Below are 23481 nucleotides of genomic sequence, written 5' to 3' on the forward strand. Positions count from 1 at the left end.
AGAAAACCTATAATATTAGTACTTGACCACCACCTGAATTAAAAGGGAAAGAGGAAACTATATTGTAAAAATAGTTTACACCTCTACTTTATATATTTTAGAAATTCAATGATACTATATGTTTTTGCGCCAAAATAAGTGACGCATTTTGATTTCAACTTCGACAGTCCCCCCCCCCCCCCCGAGTCAGTTTGCCCTCTATTTGTACCCTTGGTCGCGAGAGGCTAGCGCCGCCACTGCTAACAGCCTCTTAAACATGTGAATCCAAAATTATACGTGTGTGCAAATTACATAGACGACTCGCCTTCTTAACCATTACTAAAAATTATATTGACGACTCGCCATTTTTAAGAGTCCGCCATAATGTTGTACGGTGAAGGACTGGATGATTAATTTTTTTTTATCTGTATACCATATTTCCTATTACAGATCTTATTGACAATTTTCAGTTACTAAATCAGGGACTATTGAAAAAAAATAGAAAGTTTTTTTTTCGAAGTGAGGTATTTTTGAAGAATTTATGCGAATTTCGTACAATTCTTGTACTTCTGAAAGTTATCGAAATGAAGAAATATTAAAACAGAACCTGAAACATGTTGTTACACAGTGTTTCAAGCTGTGAAATCTTCAGACAACTGACCTATTTCAGCCTGCGTAAATATGTCACTTGTCTGAAGATCGCACAGCGTGAAACTCTGATTGACAACATGTTTCAGTTTCTGTTTTAAAGGGGCTAAAATATGCATGTACTTGATCAAACTGAATTTGTTTTAAAAGGATTAATTAAAAACTGAGAGTACTATTGTTAATTAAGCAGTTTGGTGTTATAAAGGCTGTACGATTTGGTGTTTTGTTTTGCTAAAATTTGTACATTAGTTTTTCAACACCAACCAAAACACATAACGACGTTTTAACAAGGTTGGAGATTACGATATTACTGCGACCAATATAGCATAATATCATGTGATCAAGTTATCTCGTGACCTACTGTCCAATTTACCTAGTGACCAATTTAAATAGTGACAAATTTACCTCGTGAGCAATTTACCAATTTACCTAGTGACCAATTTACCTAGTGACCAATTTACTTAGTGACCAATTTACCTAGTGACCGATTTACCTAGTGACCAATTTGCCTAGTGATCAATTTACCTCGTGACCAATTTACCTTGTAACCAATTTACCTTGTAACCAATTTACCTAGTGATCAATTTACCTCGTGACCAATTTACCTAGTGATCAATTTACCTCGTGACCAATTTACCTTGTGACCAATTTACCTTGTGACCAATTTGACTGTGTTCCAGGGGAGATGTAGTGTTGACCAATCTAACTAAAAATTAACTAAAAATTAGATTACATTTTAGTTTAGTTTTTTTTTATTTTTCGACGGTCTACATTGTAATCTCAAAAGATTTGTACCAAAGCGGCGTTATACTGTTGACGTTCAGTTCATAGGCCTACTGCGCCAGGCAGAATCCGTGTCTAAATATCGACTATGAATTGTGGGATGTCGAAACCTAAAGTAGAGCTATATGACCAATGAGAATATGAGACTGCTGATACTCGCTTGTAAAAGTGATTCTGATTATCCGGAGAATGGCGTAGCTTGAAGCGTCAACAAGTCGTGACCTTGGTAAAATCTTGTTAGATTACAATGGAGACCAAAAAAAAAACATACGAAGTTGTAAAATTAAAAAAAACGAAAAGCAATTGTAATAATCAAAAAAAATAACGAAACGAAATTGTGAGCTAATTTTAATTTGATTGAGTGTTGACAATCTCAGTCGCACACTGTTATAATGCCAAATGACTTGAAGTATCAATTAACAGCGACCAGCCCTAATAACACTGATTCCAATCAAGTTAAGGAGTTGACTAGACTTTAAACGCCTCTAGTCTGATCTGTATCACTCTTTATAATTATGGCTGCACACCAAGTAACCCCAACCACCTAAATTAACTCGTCAAAATCGTTCGTATCACTCAAATCCGTATGTTTATCACCGTGCTTTTACTGCTGAGAGCACCCCCGGGCTTTTAACCATTGTTATGTGTTGAAGACGTCCGAGATAACGTTAGTCCGAAACATCAGCCTCTAATGCAGCTTCTGATGGATATTTTGATAGTTGTCGGCTGGAGTAGAGTCAGTTTTATGGGGATTTTCCACAGCTCTCAAGATACGTTTTTTCTAAAATAATACTAAATTACCTTTACGATGACTGTAAATTAGTGTTTGGCACCACCGTAACTTTCGTTTATCACGTGACTCTGTAACCTTTGAAAAAGCATTGATGGAACCGGAGACAAGACATATATGGTGTAGGGAGAAAATGATGGTATGACTGAACTACAAAAATATTCATCTTTTTGCAGATCCGATGTATCTAAGGTTTAAAACCCCTGCACCTGTGAAGATGTGGAAAATCTCCATATAACAGGGTCTAATTTTATTTGTCTCTAAACCAGCTGACATCTGTCTAAATAGCTATCAGAGGCTGGAATAGAGACAGATGTTTCGATCTAAGAAACCCGACTGATCTAAGAAAACCGACTGTGGGATTATTAGCAATATGCGCGTATATTATATCTTTAGACTATTATGCCCCATACGAAACTAAGTACATGGAAATAACACATACGAACGTAGTTCACAGCCATTTTGAATCATTTCCTCGACCCAATAAGTACTAGTGTACACAGCTTATCGTCGAAATTTGAGCCTTCAATTCCATGTGTATCCATAATTATTCACGTTTGAAAGTTAAAAATTCGACTCGAATTCTAATGAGATTATGGCATATATTATAGAAAACACATAATAGGAATAGACAGTGAAATTTCTAGTTTGAGGTATATTTGAAGGGATTATGCGATTTTCGTGCGTTTTAGTAATTCTTAAGACTATTAGAGCACAATAAAGATCAAAATCAATCCCCGAAATTGCCGACGGTTGTTCCCCATTAAGTACTACATGTATATGATTTATCAAAATTCGACTTCATAAGTCTAAAAAGAAATTCAAAATGGTTCGTGTATTTCCATGTAAGAACCGTACGTAGTTTCATATGATTTATGCCCCTTTAATCGATGTTAGCCCGAAGCGCATTGGAGTCAATGACACTAATTTCAATGTAATTAAAATACTATTTATGATAACCCTATATGTGTCAGGGTGACAAATTTGATTATTTCGGCTCGACACCCCGACCAGACAGTGTTCCTAATGGAATAGGTCTGGTGTCTACTATACCATTTCCATGGACTAACAAAACAGGATAAAGGATAAAATTACTATTCGTTTATAATTAGGAATGTTATAGAGTTATTTTAGAGCGTCTCGTTGAATACAATTTAAAGATTATGTTCTAGGAGAACAAAAAGGTGAATTATTTTGTAGTCAAATTACAAATTTGGACTAATACGTGTTTATAAATAGGACAAGGGATTGTAAAAAAAAGTTTTTTAAACAATTTGTATGTGTATAAGGGACACTGATAGCATCAATTTGCACCATTCCAATTCTGTGGTTCCTACAGTTCAACTAAAACTAAGTGTTTGATGACGTCTTTAATCGCAAAATATGCTTGTATCACATGATTAGTGACGTCATTATATACTCAATTTTTAGTAGAATTGCAGGGACCACAGACGTAGAAAACGTCTGTACAATCCCTTTAATGTAATGATATACGGTCTATATGACCATGTCTATAAACTAAATGCATTGGTTGGACATTGACAGTGAAATATTCTCCAGTTTGCATCCTGTGTGTTTAAAGAAGATTACTGGATATTATTATTATTGCTTATTAAGGGTTTAATTTATATTTTAAGGTAGAACAGTAGTGAAGATGAATCCTTTAAAGCCAATCTTCACGTGGCTGTGTATAGTTTCAACCATTGGTAAGTTAACATACTTGACCTTAAAGAGATTGTAAAGAGGTTTTCTAAAATTGTTATGTGTATCGGGGACTCTGATATCAATTTACACCATTCCAATTTTCCTTCAGTTGTTCCTTCAATTCGAACTAAATCTAAGTGTTTGATGACGTCACTTATCGCGGCCAAGGGCCTTTTGTGATAAAGCATATTTTGCGATTAGTGACTAAGAACGTAGTAGAACGTGACTAAATGATGGCAACTAGTAATAGCTTTGATTTTCAAGTCTTTGATGAGCTGAGATCGACTAAAAGCCATCGATTCACCAGGTTCTCCGCCAGTTGCATGCAGTCGTTGAAAATTCAGTTGCTTAGGCTAAACATGACCGAAACATAACGTTTTCCCAATGACAAATCAACTTCCGAACCATGTTTTTGGTATTACCGATAAACCTTATGACTTAATAGATATTTACATCAAATCAAAATGGCCTCCATCATTTCAATATGGCTGCCAAAAGGAATTTAATCATTCGTAAAACTTGTCATTGCAGGTGCTGATTTTGTGAGTTTGTGTTATTTTACAAATTGGGCATTTGAAAGGCCAGAAAGTGACGCCCGATTTTCCCACAAAAACATTGATCCATATCTGTGTTCACATTTAATTTATGCATTTGTTGACATTGACCCAACGGATTTAGTTTTATCATCGAAATCGCAACATGAAGAATCAAAATATAAAGAATTTAATAATCTGAAAACTAAAAATAAAGATTTAAGAACTCTCGTGTCCGTTGGTGGACAAAATGCCAAATCGAAACAATTCGCTGCAGTGTCTTCGAATATTCAGAATATCCACCATTTTGTGAAAACCAGTGCCAAATTTTTACGTGATAGGGGTTTTGACGGGCTAGATTTAGATTGGGAATATCCAACTAGAAACACTAAAGAACAATTTACCATACTAGTTAAGGTAAGTAGAGTTTGTCCATTAGAATAGTCTCCTTTGACTGTGAGTCAGGCAATAGTCTGTTACTACTAGAATAGTCTCCCCTGACAGTGACTCAAATAATCGTCTGCTATTATAGTCTGTAGAGTGGTCTCTCTTGACAGGGAATTAGGCAATCGTCTGTTACTACTGAATAGTCACCCTTGGCTGTGAATCAGGTAATCGTCAGCTATTACTAGAATAGCCTCCCTTCAGGTAGGTAGGTAGATGACAAGTTAACGTTCGCTTCCAGCGGATGCTGATATCGCAAACTCAGACAATCGTCTGCTATTATAGTCTCCCTCGACAGAGAATTAGGCAATCCTCTGTTACTACTGAATAGTCTCCCTTGGCTATGAATCAGCCAATCGTCTGTATGGTACTAGAATAGTATCCCTTGACTGTGAATCAGGAGTCGCCTGCTATCATAGTCTGCAGGGTACTAAAGAAATCTCACTTGACTGTGAGTCATGCAATCGTCTGCTATTATAGTCCGTAGGGTGATTGAATTGTATTCTGATGAATTACAGGAACTACGTAAAGAGTTTGATGAAGAAGCTATAGACTCTGGTAAAGAAAGGCTAATAATAACTATAGCTGTACCAGCAGGAAGAGCTAGAATTCTAGATGGTTATCAACCAGAAGAACTTGCCAAGTAAGTGTTTTTCTGGTGAGATCTTTTTAGATATAGGATATTATGACCGTTGTACTTAATAACCTTTTGAATGAGTTCTCAAGAGGTTTTCTAAAAACTAAAAGAATATGTGTATTGGGGACACTGATAGCATCGATTTGCACCCTTCAAATTTTCAATCAGACGTATGTGGTTCCCGCAATTCCAAAAATAAGTGTTTGATGACGTCGCTTATCGCAAAGCGCATTTTGCAGATGACGTCATCAAACACTTATTTGTGTGGAATTACGGGAACAAAGAACGTCTCGCTGAAAATTAAAGTGGTGCAAATTGATGATATCAGTATACCCGATACACATTTTTTAGAAAACCTCTTAACAATCGCTTTGAGGAAGCTCTATATGGAGACAAGGCGTTGCATTAGACCCTTTAACAGTAATTTTATAACTTATATATTTTTTGTAATATTCATTATCTATTTTACTCTTGAGGCGGAATATTTTACCATTAAAACGGTGCACTGAAATATTTTCTATTGACATATATTTATTGACATCTTTCATAAACTTATTTGTGATAACGGGGGTTTAATGACGTCGTAAATATGTCTGCAAAATATAACATATAATTGTGGTGGTTATCATAAAACAGATATTTCGATTTTTATACTTCGATATAACCTAGAGCATATTTATTCTAAATATAAAAGACTAAGATTAGACTAGGTCTATATGCCCAAGAGCGGTTCATAACGTCAGCCAGGTACACAGGACAAAATTATTAGTGTTACGTGTCAAAAATAACACGAAATGAATGAAGTTTTACGTCCTACTTTTCTACATCATCTGGTCTAATGAAGACGAGCAACGATATGCAGTGTGCAATGAGGGAATTTTCACAAGGACAGCGGCATTTACCTGGTTTTTTTTCGATTCCCAACTGTTCAGGGATCTTGGGGACAGGACCGGGAGCGGGTGGTTTGAATATACTTAAAAAATCTTCAGTAATAGAAATTTATTGAAATCGCATAATTTCTTCAAACATACCTCAAACTATGAATTTCACTTTCTATTTATATCATATCTTATTGTTCGCGTCAATATTGTTATTGCTTAGTCTCAAGAAAAGACGAGTCGTCATTGTAACTTTCAAACGCTGATAATTCTGGACACATTTGGATTTCAAGGCTCAAATTTCGTCGGTGAGATGTGAATACTATTACTGATTAGCTTAGATAAATAAATTCCTGTTTCTGAGACTATGGTATGGTTGGTCATACGGATAACGAACCTGTCCATTTAAGTGAATCAGATGACAACATCCCTTCGAACTGTGACTTCAGTTCTTAAACTGTGACTTCAATATTTAATACCATAACATTCTATCTTTATTTTACAGGTATGTTGATTATTTCAACGTTATGGCGTATGATTATTTTGGTCCTTGGAATCGAATCTCTGGTTTTAACAGTCCACTGTATCCTCGTGATTCCGATACCAGATTCTCACCAGAATTAAATATGGTAACTTTTAATTCCATTTTTACTATAGTCCGAAACATCTACCTCTAATCCAGCCTCTTGCTCGCTAATCTGAAGGTCCAAGATTCAATTCCGGCATAGGTTGAGATAATACCTTCGGATTTTTCAACATGGTTTTCCCCTGTCAGTGTTGCAGGTAAGAGGTGCTGACATGGGGACAATAAACTGAGGCCCGTGTGCTACAGGCTACAGATCCCCCGAAAGTTGGAAATCGAAAAAGAGCAGGCTAATGCCGCTGTCCTGGCAAGATTTCCCTCATTGCACCCGTCTTCATTCGCCCATAATAGCTATCAGACGCCGAAATATAAGCAGATGTGTTGGTCTACCAAGCTTCTATAAGCACAGAAGGCCTTTCGCGATTAGTGACGTCATCAAACACTAATCGAGAAATGCCTAATGTGGTAAAGCATATTTTACGATGAGTGACATCATCAAGCTCTTCTTTAAGGAAGAATGGCAGAAACCACAGACGTCTGATTGGAAATTGGAATTGTGGAAATTGATGATGTCAGTGTCCCCGGTACACATAAAAAATTTCTTTAAGAAAAAGAAATTGGTGAACTTTGTGGATTCTGTGAAGGTGAGAGGGTCTTAAGACGGCCTTCTTCGGCATTCGTCTGTTTGATGACAGCGTCAGCCAATCAAATTCCATCCCTCCCCAACACTGGTAACAAAAGGTGTATTCTGAGAAGCATTAGACTCTGAATGCACCTTTTGTTCGCGTCACAGAATCCTAGCGTTCGAGAAAGTTTAGTCTAGTTTTAATCAAGGCCGTGGCTATTCGTACTGCGACGGTACAGAAATTGGCATTTTAATAACGTATGGCCATCCCTACCTTACCCTAACAAAGTCACTTAATATCATTATTGACAATCAAAATGGCTTCACGCTTAAAAAAAAAACTAGCGCGCCCATTGTGTCTTATCACACGCATTGTGACGGTGCAAATAGCCAGTGCGTTTAATTAAACTGGCTAACTCTGATGTAATATATTTTCAGCAATGGACAGTAGAGCAATGGATACGTCTTAAAGTACCAAAAGAGAAGATCGTGGTTGGTATGACTGGAGCTGGGGCAAGTTTTATACTCAATGATACCGACTCACATGGTGTTGGTGCAAAAGTAGATGGTGGTGCTGAACCTGGTCGTCTGTATAAATTTGAAGGTCGCCTGGTATACCCAGAGGTGAGTAGACACACAATAGGTTTTTCGATCGCCAACCCCCCAGAATTGAGGGTTCAAATAGTGGGCAGACTGACTCAAAAGGGGAGGGGGGTTACTGTCGAGTCAGCGGCTCCTACATGCCGGGTTATCCAAAATTTTCTAGAATTGAATTGATTCGGTACATTATGAAACATTTTTGGGCAAAAAAGTTTAAGAATCTTATTTTTGAATATGTTAAAAATAATAAAGTGGGGTGCATGCCATTATTCTAAAGGGGGAGAGGATATTCTAGTGAAGGAGTGTTCGCCTGTGGATCTATCTTTTAGAATGGACATAGAATGAAAAGTCTCGAACTTGGTCAATAAGAGTATATTCAACAGTTAGACTTACCAGGTGTCATGACTAAACTATATAGAATCTCTATATAAGATGACGTTTCTAAGCATGTTTCAAAATTACTTAGTTTAATGAATTATTACTTAGTTTTATGGATTAATTAGATTATAGAGATTCTGTTGTATAGTTTTATAACACCAGGTAAGTCCACTGATGAACAAAGACTCATTTTAACCAAGTTTCAACATTTCAATTTGTTACTCATCCTAAGATGTAGTATAACTTTAAGTGACATTGCTGATGAAAATACTGCTGTTGGGGATATTGATCGTATGGTATATTATGCTTATCGTTTCAGATATGTGAATTAGAACAGAATGGTGGAACAGTAGTGTTTGATACAGAACAAAAAGTACCCTATCTATATAAAGATGATTTATGGGTCGGGTATGATAATCCCAAGAGTATCAAGGCAAAGGTAAGGGACGGCTCATATTGACCTCAGAGGCTGAGCTGGAGGACCTAGGACCAGTGGACTTAAAGGGACGGGGTGTTGATTTGGGTGTTGAATATATATAAAGAATCTTCAAGTCCTAGAAATGTACCTGAATCACATAATTCCTTTAAAAATTAGTGACGTCATCAAACATTTAGTTTTAGTAAAATTGCAGGAACCACAGACGCCTGATTAAAAATTGGAATGGTGCAAATTGAAGCTATCGGTGTCCCCGAGACACATAAACAATTTAGAAAACTTCTTTACATTCCTTTTAAAGGAGCAGATGTGAGTTGGGGTCCAGGGAATTTTTTCTGAACATAATATGCTCTCTGTAATCTGCATTTTTTTCTGGGGTGGGGGCTCGTGGACTTGGTTAAACCAGTCCGTATGGTAGTTGAGGTACTGGTACAGCCCGTAGTTGAGGTACTGGTACAGCTCGTGGACGGACTTAAACCTGGTGGCGCCTTAGCATAAACTTAACCCTTTTGACGTAACTTGATGACGTCTGCTTTAACCAATCAAAATGCTACCCTCTTTAAAGCTAGCATTTTTGGTCAATTTGACGAACGTTCAAGAAGGCTGTCGTTAGACACTAGCTGAAGTGGCTATATCATAAATAAAGCTAATAAAAAAAAACGGAACGAAAGTTTGGTCTAATTTTAATCATGTCATTAAGTATGATTTTTTTTTTTAATCTCAGGTAAAGTGGATGATAATAGAAGGATATGGTGGAGCAATGTTCTGGTCCCTGGACTTCGATGATTTTTCTGGAAAATTCTGTAAGAAAGATAAATTCCCTTTATTAAAGGCTATGCAGCTGGAGATCAGTAAATATACTAAAAAGCCAGTGTATACAGAGCATCCTAAAGAAGTGTTTGGTCGAGATGTTGAGAACTATGGATTTCGCTCAGTGCAGTCCTGCGTAACTCTTGTGGTTTTTGCATTGTGTGTTGCGTGTATTCCTTTTAAATTTGTGTAATTAAAGTTGCAGTTCCTGAAAATTAAATTTTTCATAGGAAAAAAGAAAAAACCGCTAACAGAAACAATCTTATTTAAAGGGATTGTAAATATTTTTCCTGAATTTTTATGTGTATCAAGGAACACTGATAGCATCAATTTACACTATTCCAATTTTCAATCAGATGTCTGTGGTTCCTGCAACTCCACTAAATGGAAGAAACGAAGTGTTCGATGACGTCACTAATCGCGAAAGGCCTTATATGATCAGCATATTACACGATTAGTGACGTCATCATACTTAGTTTGAAAAAATAACGAAACGAAATTGTGATCCAATTGTAAGTACATTGGCAACGAATCGACAGACTCTAGTTCCTTGGTAGTTGTTAAGTCGGAAAATCGTGATCGAGTTATCTCCCTTTTCAGACTAGCGCATAGAGTTAATGATATATCACTTTCTGACGTAAAGACCGATTTGCGTATTAGCGCCACCTCGATTTGGTACTGGATTTACCCCCCATTACATACTTCGTGGCGTTCTTAATCATGTTATTATTCATATTCCCTATTCTAAATTGATACAAGATCCGTATAGTTGATGGAACCGAACTATTCAGCGGTGGCGTCACTTCCCGAGACTGGGGGACAACTGTGAAGGCTGAATTCAAAATTCGGCAGATCTCTCGAGGCGTCTTGTCGCAAGCCTCTCATGGAACGTCTGAAAGGGTTCTCCCAAGAAAATTTTCGAAAAAATGAATTGATTTTGTGCATTCTGACTCATAAATTAGGGCAAAAACATATAAAAATATTATCTTTGAAATTGTTGAAAATAAAGTTGGGGTACAATTAGGGGTGCAAACCATTTTTCTAGCAAAAGACCCCCCACCCCCTTCCACGCCTGTACCCCAACGGCGCCGCCACTGGAACCATTGTATATACATTGTGTGTGATTATTGTCATTTTACCAAGGTGATTCCATTTTATCATTTTTTGTTTATAAATTTGTTATTTATTTATTAAAAATTTTCAACTTTTACTCTTTTATAATCCTTCTTTTGTCTTAAAGCCCTGATTCCCAACCTCGGGTGTTTTTCACCCCCTGGGGGTGTGGGACTAGGGTGTCAGGGGTGTGACCAACTGGTGTAGGAGAAGAATTTGTTTTGAATTGAGAGAGCACCTCACATCATCATACGCTGGAAATGTGGATGAAACAAATTTCTGGGTTGTAAAAGGTCCAGGTGATTGCTCCAGGGGTGTGAAGGCTGAGAAAGATTGGTAAACACTGTCTTAACGGGACAGATGCACCATTTTCGCGCTATGTGTGTCTTGAATATATGAAAATAGCCTTCTAAGTGCTCCAAACGTACTAAATCGCAAAATTCCTATAAAAATAACTCAAACTGGGATAAGACGGGTCGTCTTTTTAACTTTCAGGTGCGGAAAAATGTCCGAAAATATGTATTGCAAACGCGATGTGGGTCTTGAATAATATGTAAATAGCCTTTAGAAGTGCTCGAAACGTACTAAAATCGCATAATTCCTTTAAACATAATAATACTATCCCCCTTAAAGTGATACTACCTCTTAGAATGGACGTAAAATTTAAAGCCTCAAACTTGGTCAACAAGAGTATATATTCATCAGTTGAACTTACCAGGTGTTATGACTAAAGAATATAATCTCTATATAAGATGATATATCTAATAAACTAAATAATTATTGAAATACTAAATTTCTTAGTTTAATGAATTATTACTTAGTTTTATAGATTATTACTTAGTTTTATGGATTTATTGCATTATAGAGAGATTCTGTTGTATAGTTATGACATCTGGTAAGTCCACTGATGAACAAAGACTCATTTTGGCCAAGAAGATAGCTTTAAGGATTGGTGATTTGCTTCTCCGAGAGATTTTTTTGTTAAAAACTCTCATGATTATCAAATCACATAAATGTTGTGATAAGTAATAGAGGCCTAACCTAATTTCGTGCTAACCTATTTTCATGCATCTCCGGAAATGATTAATGATTTACATGTGCGACCCCACCTTTGCTTGTTTCGATAAACATGGGTTATCTCTACAATGTCAGCTAGTAGGATGAATCCAGTAGTTTCAAGCAAGGTCAAATGTATTAATGTATACTTTGACAATTACAAAATGGCGGATTTCACTTATTACCAAACGTCACAATTTTATATCGGCCGAAGGTCCTTATAATCCCAAGCTGTACTCGGAATTTGTCGTCTGCTAGAATGTAGTCCAACGAATGAAGTCAAGTGATCAACTAACGGATTCCGTGTCAGCAGAAAAATTCTATGGAACACAAAGTGGGCCGTATATATGTTAATTGTTACTATGACTTTCAGCAATAAATCACGCTACGTATCCTATCTTATTTTGTCATTCACTATTTTTTTTTAAATCGTGGTTCTTTGACCAATTGTCACGAAAATAGGTGACGCATTCTGTCGCCGTTGTCGAGTTGGTTACTCAAGAAATATGGGTGAGAGATTCATAAAGAAAATCTAAACAAACCAATTTTAATTATTTTGTAGAATATCTGAGCAAACATCTAAGACATGAAAAAAAATTTCCGTTTTTTTAACTTAGACGAAATTCGATGTTGAATCCTTATATGTACGAAAATAGGTTACCCCACTGTACGGGTAGCTAGTATCGGGTGTTAAGATTAGACGCATGTATCACTTTTCCAAAACAGAGCGTTTACTGTTGAGGGGACATAACTCTAGTTTAGTAAACAAATAAAAATGGCGTCGTTTTCACACAAAATTTGAGGAAAAATATTTCTCCTTTGTTATTTCTTGATTGGTAGGTTATCATCAAGTAAATTTTGTTCAAAATCCTTTAATGATCGAATGGCTAGTCGTCAGTGCTGGAATCGAAAGCATTATTAGAATTTGAACCCCCAAACTCGGTTCGTTATTTTTCATTTTGTCCAACTTGGAATTGCGTTTCAAAAAAGGGTGTTCGGAGAAACTGGGGAGTTATGGAGCTCAATTATATAATTCGTCTGGTCAGTCAAAACAAATTTAAGAAAAAATATTTCTATATGTTTTTGCCCCAACATATGTGTCAGAATGCACCAATGACCAATTCAATTCAATTTTAAAGAATATTCTTTGATGCACCATGAGAGGCTTGAGACTAGGGGTAGGATGCCTCCACAGAGTTGCTGCGTCTTTGTCCCCCAATTGAGTCAATATTTCCCCTATTTGTATGAAGGCTGGCACTGCCAGGCTACAAATAAGGAAGTGTTAGAAAACCTGAGAATTTGTCAGTCATACCAAAATTTTCTCTTTTGTGAGGAATTTTATAAAATGACAAATGGGCCCCAGGAAACAGTGACAGCGCATTTGCCCCCTACTTTCTAATTACACTGTTTTCTGAATTGATATTGACAATCATTTTCATATACTATTTTCTTAGATTGTCTTTGGGTTGATGAAAATGATAACCATTGGAAATTGGGGAATTTTTAGGCGGAAAGTAGCCTAGGTCATTTTCACATGAATTTTCTGAGAGGGAAGTGTGTCTATTTTAAATGTAAAATCACTGAACCTTATATTTCTATGGACCTGAAGACATTCGTAGATAAATGGTTTATAGTTGAAAATTTTATTTTGAATATTTATGAAATGAGAAAAAAAATGCAATTCAATGTTCAATGTAGTCAGAAAGTAGAAAAATTATTTGTACCCCCTAATTGCAAACTCCCTACAAATTTTCTACCAATTTTACAAACATGTTTTTATACATTTTGGCCAAATATATGTGTCAGAGGGCAGCAAATCAAGTTCTATTTTTCAATGATTTTCTTGGGAGAACCCTCTCAGATGCTCAGTTAAGGACCTTTTGCTTCCTTCCAGATCTGTCTCATTTTGAACCACATCCTGGAAGTTTGTCACCCCATTTAATCAGCCTGCCCCCCCATTTAATCAGTCTGCCCCCTTTTATGTACGCCCAGTCTTGGAAGCTTGGCTTGGCTTGTAACAAATTTATTCATCCTTCTCCTTTTTTTTCGTTCAGGATTCCAGTGACCAATAATGGATTTTAGAGTTCCATCATCATATGGTGCTGATACCATTCCATCAATGTCAGGAATGCCTGGTGATTTGATGGATCCTAACATGATGCCTGGAGAATTCCATGGTAACCAGATGTACCATCCACCAGCTAACCCAACAGATGCCGAGTTCCATGAAATGACTAGTGTATGGATGGATGGAGTAGGCAGATATGCTGTCACTAGTCTCTGTTTTGATACTCAAGAGTTGTTGTGGGCTGGCAATCAAGGTGTAAGTAAGCTTACCTAGGCACAATTTCATATTTTTATCATGCTTTTAAAGCATTTGCAGAATGAATTTCTTACATCTGGTTAGTCTACAATTAATTATTTAATGGGGCAGTATACAAAATTGTTATCAAAAATGTTTGTACCTAGAAATATTTCTAAAGTATGCTATTTATATGTATACGTATCTTCTTGATCAAACTGAATTTGTTTTTAAAGGATTAATTAAAATCGGAAAGTACTAATTGTTAATTAAGCAGATTGAATTAGTTTTGGTGTTTGGCTGTAAAATGGCTCGAACCTTCAGAATAAGTAGAAGGCATTTTGTCTACAATTAAGCGTTTGTTTTTCTTAAATCTATACAGTAGTTAAATCTTACACCTTCAAAAAGGCAAAGCAAACTTAAAAAGTTTACATAAACATTTACATTTTTAAATAGTTTTGGTGTTAAGATATTAACTGCTGGTTTTTTTTGGTCAAAACTTACAGATATGGACACGTTTCTCCAGATTTTTCACAAATTTTGAGCAAAACATTTTTTGACCCTTTAAGTGTACTGTCAGAAGTGAAAAGTCTAAGTTACTGGAAGACTAATTCATTACATAATATCAATTCTTTCATTTTTAGGGATATGTGGCATCGTATGGAGGAATGAACTTGCAGAAATATTCAGCTTTCCGTTCACACATGACAAATGATATTCGCCAGATTTTGACAACTGAACAGGGAGTTATTTCTCTAAATAGAAACAGTCTACGATGTTCAATACGAAGAGGACTTTCTGTGTTCACATACACGTAAGTTAATTCCTGCCCCTTTTAGCTAGCGAGCCGTGGTTGCTCAATGAGTTAGATGCTTGCTTGCTTGCTAACCTGAAGGTCCAGAGTTCAAATTTCAGATATTTCAACCCAGTTTCCGTCTGTCAATGATATAGGTAAGAGGGACTGACATGGAAAAAGCTCCTAGACGTTCGGATTGGACAATTAACCATGGCTCCATGGGCTATAGGCTATTTAACATCATTCATTCATTCATTCATTGTTGTCATGATCAGAATAAGGTCAAATACATAAGGACTTGGTCCTATTTTACATCATTCATTCATTTTCCAGTGATACATTTATTATTTCATTCATTCACTCAGTTTCCAGTGATTCATTCATTCCTTTCCAGTGATCCCCAGATGTTAGATATGCAGTGTATGATAAGAACGTCACCTACGTCACTGTTAGTTGGAGGACATCAGAAGAAAGCTTTTGAACTAGATCTGAATAAAGTACAGCTGATAAATGAGGTAGGAAAAGTGTGCAAACTAAACATCTTCTGATAGGCATTTGTTGCAGATGTCTGTTGCCAATGCAAATCTTGAGTAAAAGACGAAACAAGATTATTGTGTCGCCAACAGGATTTATAATATCAAACAAGTTTGATATTTGTCGCTGATAGTTTTACCGTCTGCAAGATAGACCAGCATCATCTAATCGGATTCATTTTCCTTTCAATTTCATGGTCCATACGACCAACTTGAGATTTTTTTTCTCTTAGTGTGTCTGCAGCCGGTCAGTGAAACTTTTGACCAGACTCTAGTCTGCAAATTTTTATCGTCGACTGAGACTGTTTGTGTGCCAGCTCAGCCCCGTTGACAGGAATAGAATGAATTGGTGCTGGGGCGCATATTTTGTACTCAGAAAATTTGAAGAATTAAAGACTTAGAGAACTCATTTCTGACAATTTGAGGTGCCAAAAACGTATCGAAATCTATATCTTTTTGATTTTGTATAAAGACACTGTAAATGAATTAATCTCTGCTGAACTGAAGAAGGTTTTGCTGGGACTTAATTCTCGCTTGCTGGGGCCCAGCCCTCAAGGACACCACCCTAATGACGCATTAGACAAGAAAATTTCAAGTGCCAGTCATGTCACTGCTGTGTTCAGTTTACTCCATTCCCCACTTTGATATGTTTCAGTTTGAAATGAATGATCCAGGTTGTGCTATTTTAAGACAGAATAGTAAATACTTGTTTGCAGGAGACACGAGTGGAAAGGTAACTTTTAAAGGGACAGATGCCCCATTTTAGGGGTTTGATTTGAGTTTTGAATATAAGTAAATAGTTTTCAGAAGTACAAGAAAAGTACGAAAATGACATAATTTTAACATTGAAATACAGATAATTCTGGACAAACATGAATTTGAAAGCTCAAAATTTGACAGTGAGTTGTGAACACTAAACTGATTGGCTTAGCAAAAAAATTCCTGTTTCTAAGACTAAGGTACCCAATAGTGATTAATGAGATAATAAAGAGGTTTTCTAAATTTTTTATGTGTACCAGAGACACTGATAGCATCAATTTGGATTAATACAATTTTCAATCAGATGTCAGTGGTTCCTGCAATTCCACTAAAATTTAGTGTTTGATGACTTTACTAATCATAAAATATGTCTTTGTCTTTGGGAATAATGAAACAGTTAGTTTAAGTGGAATTTGCTGGAACTACAGACAATTGACATGGAAAATTGGAATGGTGCAAATTGATGCTATCAGTGAAAACCTCAGAAAACCTCTTTACAATCCAATAATTTGATGTTTCACTTGATGAAATTTTGGGCAACACGTTGCATGATGGAGCAACTCTTTGGCATTAGAGTTGTGATGGGTTGACTTATGTTTTGATAGGGATAAATCTTAATTTGAATTGATTTTAGGTAACCCTATATGATGTCAAGACTATGAAAGCAGAACATGTATTAGATGCTCATTCTGGTACTCTCTCAGATTTTGATGTTCAGGGGAATCTTATTATTACTTGTGGATTTGGAAATCGGTAAGTTTTTACTTACACTGGCATTGGTTTAAAGGGGCATTCTGCTTTTTTTGTAGAGCGAAAATTTTTATGTCTCAAATTTGTCCGAAAACTATACACAAAAATCTAGAGAAATGTGTTCTTTAACATATTTGATAAGTTTAACTAGATAATAGTACAAAGGTTTTCTTAATTTTTTATGTGTATCGGGGACACTGATAGTATCAATTTGCATCAGTCTAATTTTCAATCAGATGTCTGTGGTTCCTGTAATTCCACTAAAATTAGGTGTTTAATGATGTCACTTATCCCGAAAGGCCTTATTAGATATAGCGTATTTTGCAATTAGTGACATCATCAAACACTTACTTTTGGTGAAATCGCAAGAACCGTAGACTTCTGATTGAATATTGAAATGGTGCAAATTGATCAGTGTTCCCAATACACATAAAAGATTTAGAAAATCTTTTCACAATCCCTTTAATTCAATTTATATTAAAATAATGGACAAATGTGATTTTGAAGGCCATACTTAACCAAAATTATATGTTTATATTGCAGGATGGGTGCTATGACAGCTGATAGAATATTAATGGTCTATGATATGAGAGTTATGAGAGCTGTAGCTCCTATACAGATAGCTATTGATCCTATGTTTCTTAGATTTGTCTCAGCCTATTCCAATAGACTTGCTGTTGTCTCTCAGGTAAGTGTGAATTGCTGTTGTCTCTCAAGTAAGTTTGACTTGCTGCTGTCTCTGAGGTACAAGTGACTTGCTGCTGTCTCTCAGGTACGTGTGACTTGTTGTTGTCTCTGAGGTACAAGTGACTTGCTGCTGTCTCTCAGGTACGTGTGACTTGTTGTTGTCTCTCAGGTACATGTGACTTGCTGCTGTCTCTCAGGTACATGTGACTTGCTGCTGTCTCTCAGGTACGTGTGACTTGCTGTTGTCTCTCAGGTAAGTGTGACTTGCTGTTGTCTCATAGGTGAGTGTAACTTGCTGTTGTATGATATGATTTGGGTCTTAAATACATGTAAATAAGAAGTTCTAGAAATGTACCAAAATCTCATAATTCCTATACAAATACTTCAATCTAGGAATTTCTATTTCTATATATTTCTTTTCTATATAACACAGAGTCTCAAGACGAGTTGTCTTTTTAACTTTCTAACACGGATAATTCTGGATACACATGGATTTAAAGACTCAAATCGCAACAGTGAGCTGTTGACAATATTACTGATTAGCTCAGCTAAAAAAAATCCAGTTTCCGTGACTAGGGTATGATCTGTCATAAAAATGGTGCATCTGTCCCTTTAATACTAGAAAAATAGCTGAAAAAATTCCTGTTCGGTGACTGATGTATGATTGGCCATTTTAACTTAATAATATTCTTACAGAATGGAAGTTTTCAAGTGATAGAAACTACTGCTATGAAGCCACCAAATATGATGTTATATCAAGTTAATAGTCATGGAGCAGCCATTATGAGTTTTGATATTTCATCATCATGTCAATCACTGGCTTTTGGTGACAGCTCAAGTAAGTTGATTCAGCTAGGTCATTGTGGATGGGCATAGATAATCTGGGAAAAGTCATTGTTATTCACAGTGGCAGCGCCACTCTCCTGAGACTCCACGTACAAATAGGGTACAGACTAACTCAAGGGGGGACAACTGTGGAGGCTGAATTCAAAATGCGGCAACTCTGTGGAATCGTCTGTCACAAGCTACTAATGGAATGTCTGAGAGTGTTCGCTCAGGAAAATTTTCAAAAACTGAATTAATTTGGTGCATTCTGACACATTATTGAGGGCAAAAACGTATAAAATGAAATAGGGATACAATAAGGGATGCAAATCGGTTTTCTAGGGGTGGCAAAATGGACTGGTTGTAGCATATCTAAGCTCCACCCTCTGTTTGGTTTTTATTTTTAAGTTATCCCAGTAACAACAAATTGCTGAAAATAGACCATGGTTTTAAGCAAATAATTTCTTAAAAACATCAATGGAACAAATGCAATTTATATTACAAGTAAATGATTTTGACCCCTGATACCTTATCAATAAGCAACAGCAGATTGAGGGTGAATGTAAATATGTCATCATCTTATTAAAATCTATTTCAGGCTATGTCCATTTATTTAGTACTGGTGAACATCCTTGTTTTAATTTTAATCCTGAATCTACCGAATTTACTGATCATGTGAGTAGCCATCGTGTCCAAACCACGCCCCCATTTGTTATACTTCCTTGTGACCATGGTAATACAATACTCAATTCGCTACTAACTTACCATTGTATGGGTTTTGACCGGTATTAAACTAAGTCCACTACACTTTGTTTTGGGGGCGTGGAAATGATATTGGTGCTATTTAAATCTGACCAGAAACAGAAATGAGGTTATGCAACACATTCTTTCCAAGTAAATATTCCAAAGTAAGGTTTGATTTTCTCTCGGCTTCAGTTCTTTACCAAACATCTTACTAGATTCTGTACCGTACATATTAATCAAAATATGTAAAGGCACACTGTTTTCGTTTACAAAAAGTCACACCAGTTGAATGTTTTGATTGGCTGAAACTTTGCTACGAATACAGTAGGTATTGCCACCAAAACTGCAATACAAGAACATGTACTTGTGGTGAACAATTTGATATATTTTTGTAGGTAGAACATATTGATCCTATACATATTATGGATGAAAGAACCCCATATTCTATTATTCCTATGATGTATCCCTCTAATGGTCATTTATTATCTGACTGGCCCCACCATTTAACTCAACAAGTTTATAGGTAGGCTTTCTTTTATTTTAAAACTTTAAGTTAAAACGCTGAATAGGGGGCGCTCGATTGGTGGGTTCTGCACATACCGGTTTCATGGAACCAACAGAACGTTCAAAGTGTGCCAAAAAATTTTCAAAATGGCTGAGAAGGAAACAAATTTGTTGATACCATGAATCGTGAATTGCAGAACTCACCAATCAAGCGACCCCAAGTAGTATCCTATTACATCTCATCTGTGGGCTCAAGTTTGAAATGTTCCCCAGTCAAACCTCGTTTGGTTTTATGTTTTGTCATTCCTTCTGGTTTTTATACACCCACATGGAAATGTGGACGTATATTGCCGTCGCCCCTATCCATTTCTTGTGAACACAATAGAGACTAGAGTTTTCAACTGATTTTAATGAAATAAGGTGTGATCATTTATATTGATGAGATCATGGTCAAGTTCGAATTTGACGATCTTTCGATGAACTGTTTTTGAGTTATTGCCCTTGACTTAAGATAAACGCGGCAAAATTTGTTTGTGAACACAACAGAGACTACAGTTTTCAACTGATTTTAATGAAATTTGGTGTGATCATTCATATTGATGAGATCTTGGACAAGTTCGAAATTGAAGATATTTCGATGAACGATCTTGGAGTTATTGCCCTTGAATTACGAAAAACGCATCAAAATTTGTTTGTGAACACAATAGAAACTTCAGTTTGTAACTGATTTGAATGAAATTTGGTATGATCAGTTATATTGATGAGATGTTGGTCAAGTTTGAATTTGACGATCTTTTCGATGAACGGTTTTTGAGTTATTGGCCTTGACTTAAGAAAAACGCGTAAATATTTGTTTGTGAACACATTAAAGACTACAGTTTTCAATTGATTTGGTGTGATCATGTATATTGATGCGATAATTTGATGTATTTGGGATATTGATATTGATTTTAAAAAATTTGATGAAAATTCTCAGTATAAATAAATGGCAGTAAGTATATATATCATTGAATTTAAACTAATAAAATTTCTTCAATATGAGAAAATTCGTACTTTAGTCACTAAAGACTGTTATATCATTTCTGAACGCTGCCAGTGGGCGTATGTTACCTTGCCTGACAAAATGAGTGTTTGTGAGATGGGAATCTATTTTTACGTAATGATGACTTTATTTCAGGAAACCTAAGCCAATAGATCTTGAAATATTACGTACAATGAAGATTTATCACAATGCAGGGTATGCACCCAACCCGGGTAAAGAACGTCGAAATCAAGTACCATATAAACTCAATAAAGATAAAAAATCTAACAATTCCAGTGTCCCTGAATCTCCACTGGGCAGAGGTCAGTTAAAAAGTTTGGCACCTTCCTAGGATTTCAAAATTTTAAACAGCTTACTTTGTTCATGTCTTGTTTTGAACAAATTGGATACGAGGCTCATAAATTACGTCATCTAGTGAAATCATGGCGACAGCATATTTAGGAATATAGCGTATGTGATGTCACTGAACACCTTTTTATACGCCCACACGTAAGATGGGCGTATATTGTAATCACCCTGTCGGTCCGTCCGTCCGTTCATATTTGGCTCGTGCTCACTCTACAGGCTACAGTTCTTTATGGATTCTTTTGATTTTTATTTTGTATGTCAATGTTGTTATGAAGATGATCCCTATTGATTTTCGTGATGATCGGATAATTTTTCACGGAAATATCCTGTCTGACTTGACATTTACTCTATATTGTGCTCGTGCTCACTCTACAGGCTACAGTTCTTTACGGATTCTTTTGATTTTTATTTTGTGTGCCAATGTTATTATGAAGATGATCCCTATTGATTTTCGTGATGATCGGAAAATTTTTCACGGAAATATCCTGTCTGACTTGACGTTTTACTCTATTGGCTATATTGTGCAATTCGTGCTCACTCTACAAGCTACACTTTTTTACAGATTCTTTTGATTTTGATTTTGTGTGTCAATGTCATTATGAAGATGATCCCTATCGATTTTTGTGATGATCGGATAATTTTTCACCAAAGTATCCTGTCTGACTCGACGTTTTACTCTATTAGCTATATTGGGCTAACTTGTGCTCACTTTACAAGCAATCAAAGCTATCTGTGGGCGTATGTTACCTTGCCTGGCAAGCTATATTTGAATACATCAAATGCAAAGCTCATAACGCAAATTATATCATCTTGTGAAAGATGGCGATGTCATATGAAGGAATAGGGTATGTGATGTCACTGAACACCTTTTTGAACACATCAAATGCAAATTACGTCATCTTGTGAAAGATGGCTATGTCATATGAAGGAATAGCGTATGTGACGTCACTGAACACCTGATCAACAGCACCTTTTTTTATATGTTTCTTATATAGGTGAAGATGCCTTTGTCTTGGTACCAAGAACTTATAAGAAATTGGAGATGAAATATTCAAAGCTAGGCCTAGCTGATTTTGACTTCCGACATTATAATAAAACGAAATTCGCTGGTTTAGAAACACATATACCTAATGCTTATTGTAATGCCATGTTACAGGTATGTTCTTATCAAAATTATACCCAACTTTTCGTTCCAAACTTTTTGCTTCATTTTTATACGCCCATACGAATATGTGGTCGTATATTGTCGTCGCCCCTGTCTGTCGGTCTGTCCGTCCGTCAACATTTCTTGTGAGCACTATAGAGACTACAGTTTTTATCTAATTTTGATGAAACTTGGTGTGATGCTTTAGATTGATAAGATCTCGGTCAAGTTCGAATTTGACATATTTTTGATGAACGGTTTTTGAGTTATTGCCCTTGACTTAGAACGCCTTGAAATTTGTTAAAAATTGTTTGTGAGTAGGATTGAAGCTACAGTTTTCATCCGATTCTGATGAAGTTCTAACTTGACACATTTTCAATGAACGGTTTTTGAGTTATTGCCCTTGACTTTGTTAAAACGCGTCAAAATTTGTTAAAAATAGTTTGTGAGCAGGATTGACGCTACAGTTTTCAACCGATTCTGATGAAACTTGGTGTGATCATTGGAATTGATAAAATCTCGGACAAGTTTTAATTTGACGCATTTTCAATGAACGGTTTTTGAGTTATTGCCCTTGACTTTGTTAAAATGCGTCGAAATTTGCTAAAAATAGTTTGTGAGCAGGATTGACGCTACAGTTTTCAACCGATTCTGATGAAACTTGGTGTGATCATTGAAATTGATAAGATTTCGGACAAGTTCTAACTTGACGCATTTTCGATGAAATGTTTTTGAGTTAATGCCATTAACTTACGAAAAATGCGTTAAAATTTGTTTGTGAGCACAATAGAAGCTACAATTTTCAACCGATTCTGATGAAACTTGGTGTGATCATTGGAATTGATAAGATCTTGGACAAGTTTTAACAAGAGATATTTTTGATGAACATTTTTTGAGTTATTGCCCTTGACTTTGTAAACACGCATCAAAAGTTGTTTTTTGCCCTTGATTAGAGCTGTGTGATTTAATTGTTTGTTGTATTTGGGTTATTGATATTGATTTTAAAAAATTTTGTGGAATTATTCAGCATGAATAATTTCTTCAATATGA

At 36.0% G+C, this 23481-nt stretch overlaps 2 protein-coding genes across 2 annotated transcripts in view; both read left to right on the forward strand.

Annotated features, from left to right (window-relative positions):
• Positions 1-3538: 3538 nt before the first annotated feature.
• Positions 3539-10021, forward strand: LOTGIDRAFT_227027 (hypothetical protein; the record flags this gene model as incomplete). Its single annotated transcript, XM_009054678.1, has 7 exons — positions 3539-3906; positions 4436-4854; positions 5400-5524; positions 6902-7025; positions 8043-8228; positions 8902-9021; positions 9743-10021. The coding sequence occupies exons 1-7, from the start codon at positions 3855-3857 to the stop codon at positions 10019-10021; spliced, it is 1305 nt and encodes a 434-aa protein (XP_009052926.1). The 5' UTR covers positions 3539-3854.
• Positions 10022-14242: 4221 nt separating this feature from the next.
• Positions 14243-23481, forward strand: part of LOTGIDRAFT_143977 (hypothetical protein) — a gene marked incomplete at both ends in the record, with an annotated part of 20045 nt that continues 10806 nt past the window's right edge. Inside the window, 11 exons of the mRNA XM_009054679.1 lie at positions 14243-14320; positions 14944-15113; positions 15490-15610; positions 16284-16361; positions 17022-17140; positions 17681-17825; positions 18521-18662; positions 19248-19324; positions 19789-19916; positions 21075-21241; positions 22283-22532. Coding sequence (XP_009052927.1) covers positions 14243-14320; positions 14944-15113; positions 15490-15610; positions 16284-16361; positions 17022-17140; positions 17681-17825; positions 18521-18662; positions 19248-19324; positions 19789-19916; positions 21075-21241; positions 22283-22532 — 1475 coding nt within the window. The remainder of the gene's footprint in view (positions 14321-14943; positions 15114-15489; positions 15611-16283; positions 16362-17021; positions 17141-17680; positions 17826-18520; positions 18663-19247; positions 19325-19788; positions 19917-21074; positions 21242-22282; positions 22533-23481) is intronic.

The sequence above is a fragment of the Lottia gigantea genome (assembly GCF_000327385.1).
Source record: "Lottia gigantea unplaced genomic scaffold LOTGIsca_220, whole genome shotgun sequence".
Lineage (NCBI taxonomy): Eukaryota > Metazoa > Mollusca > Gastropoda > Lottiidae > Lottia > Lottia gigantea.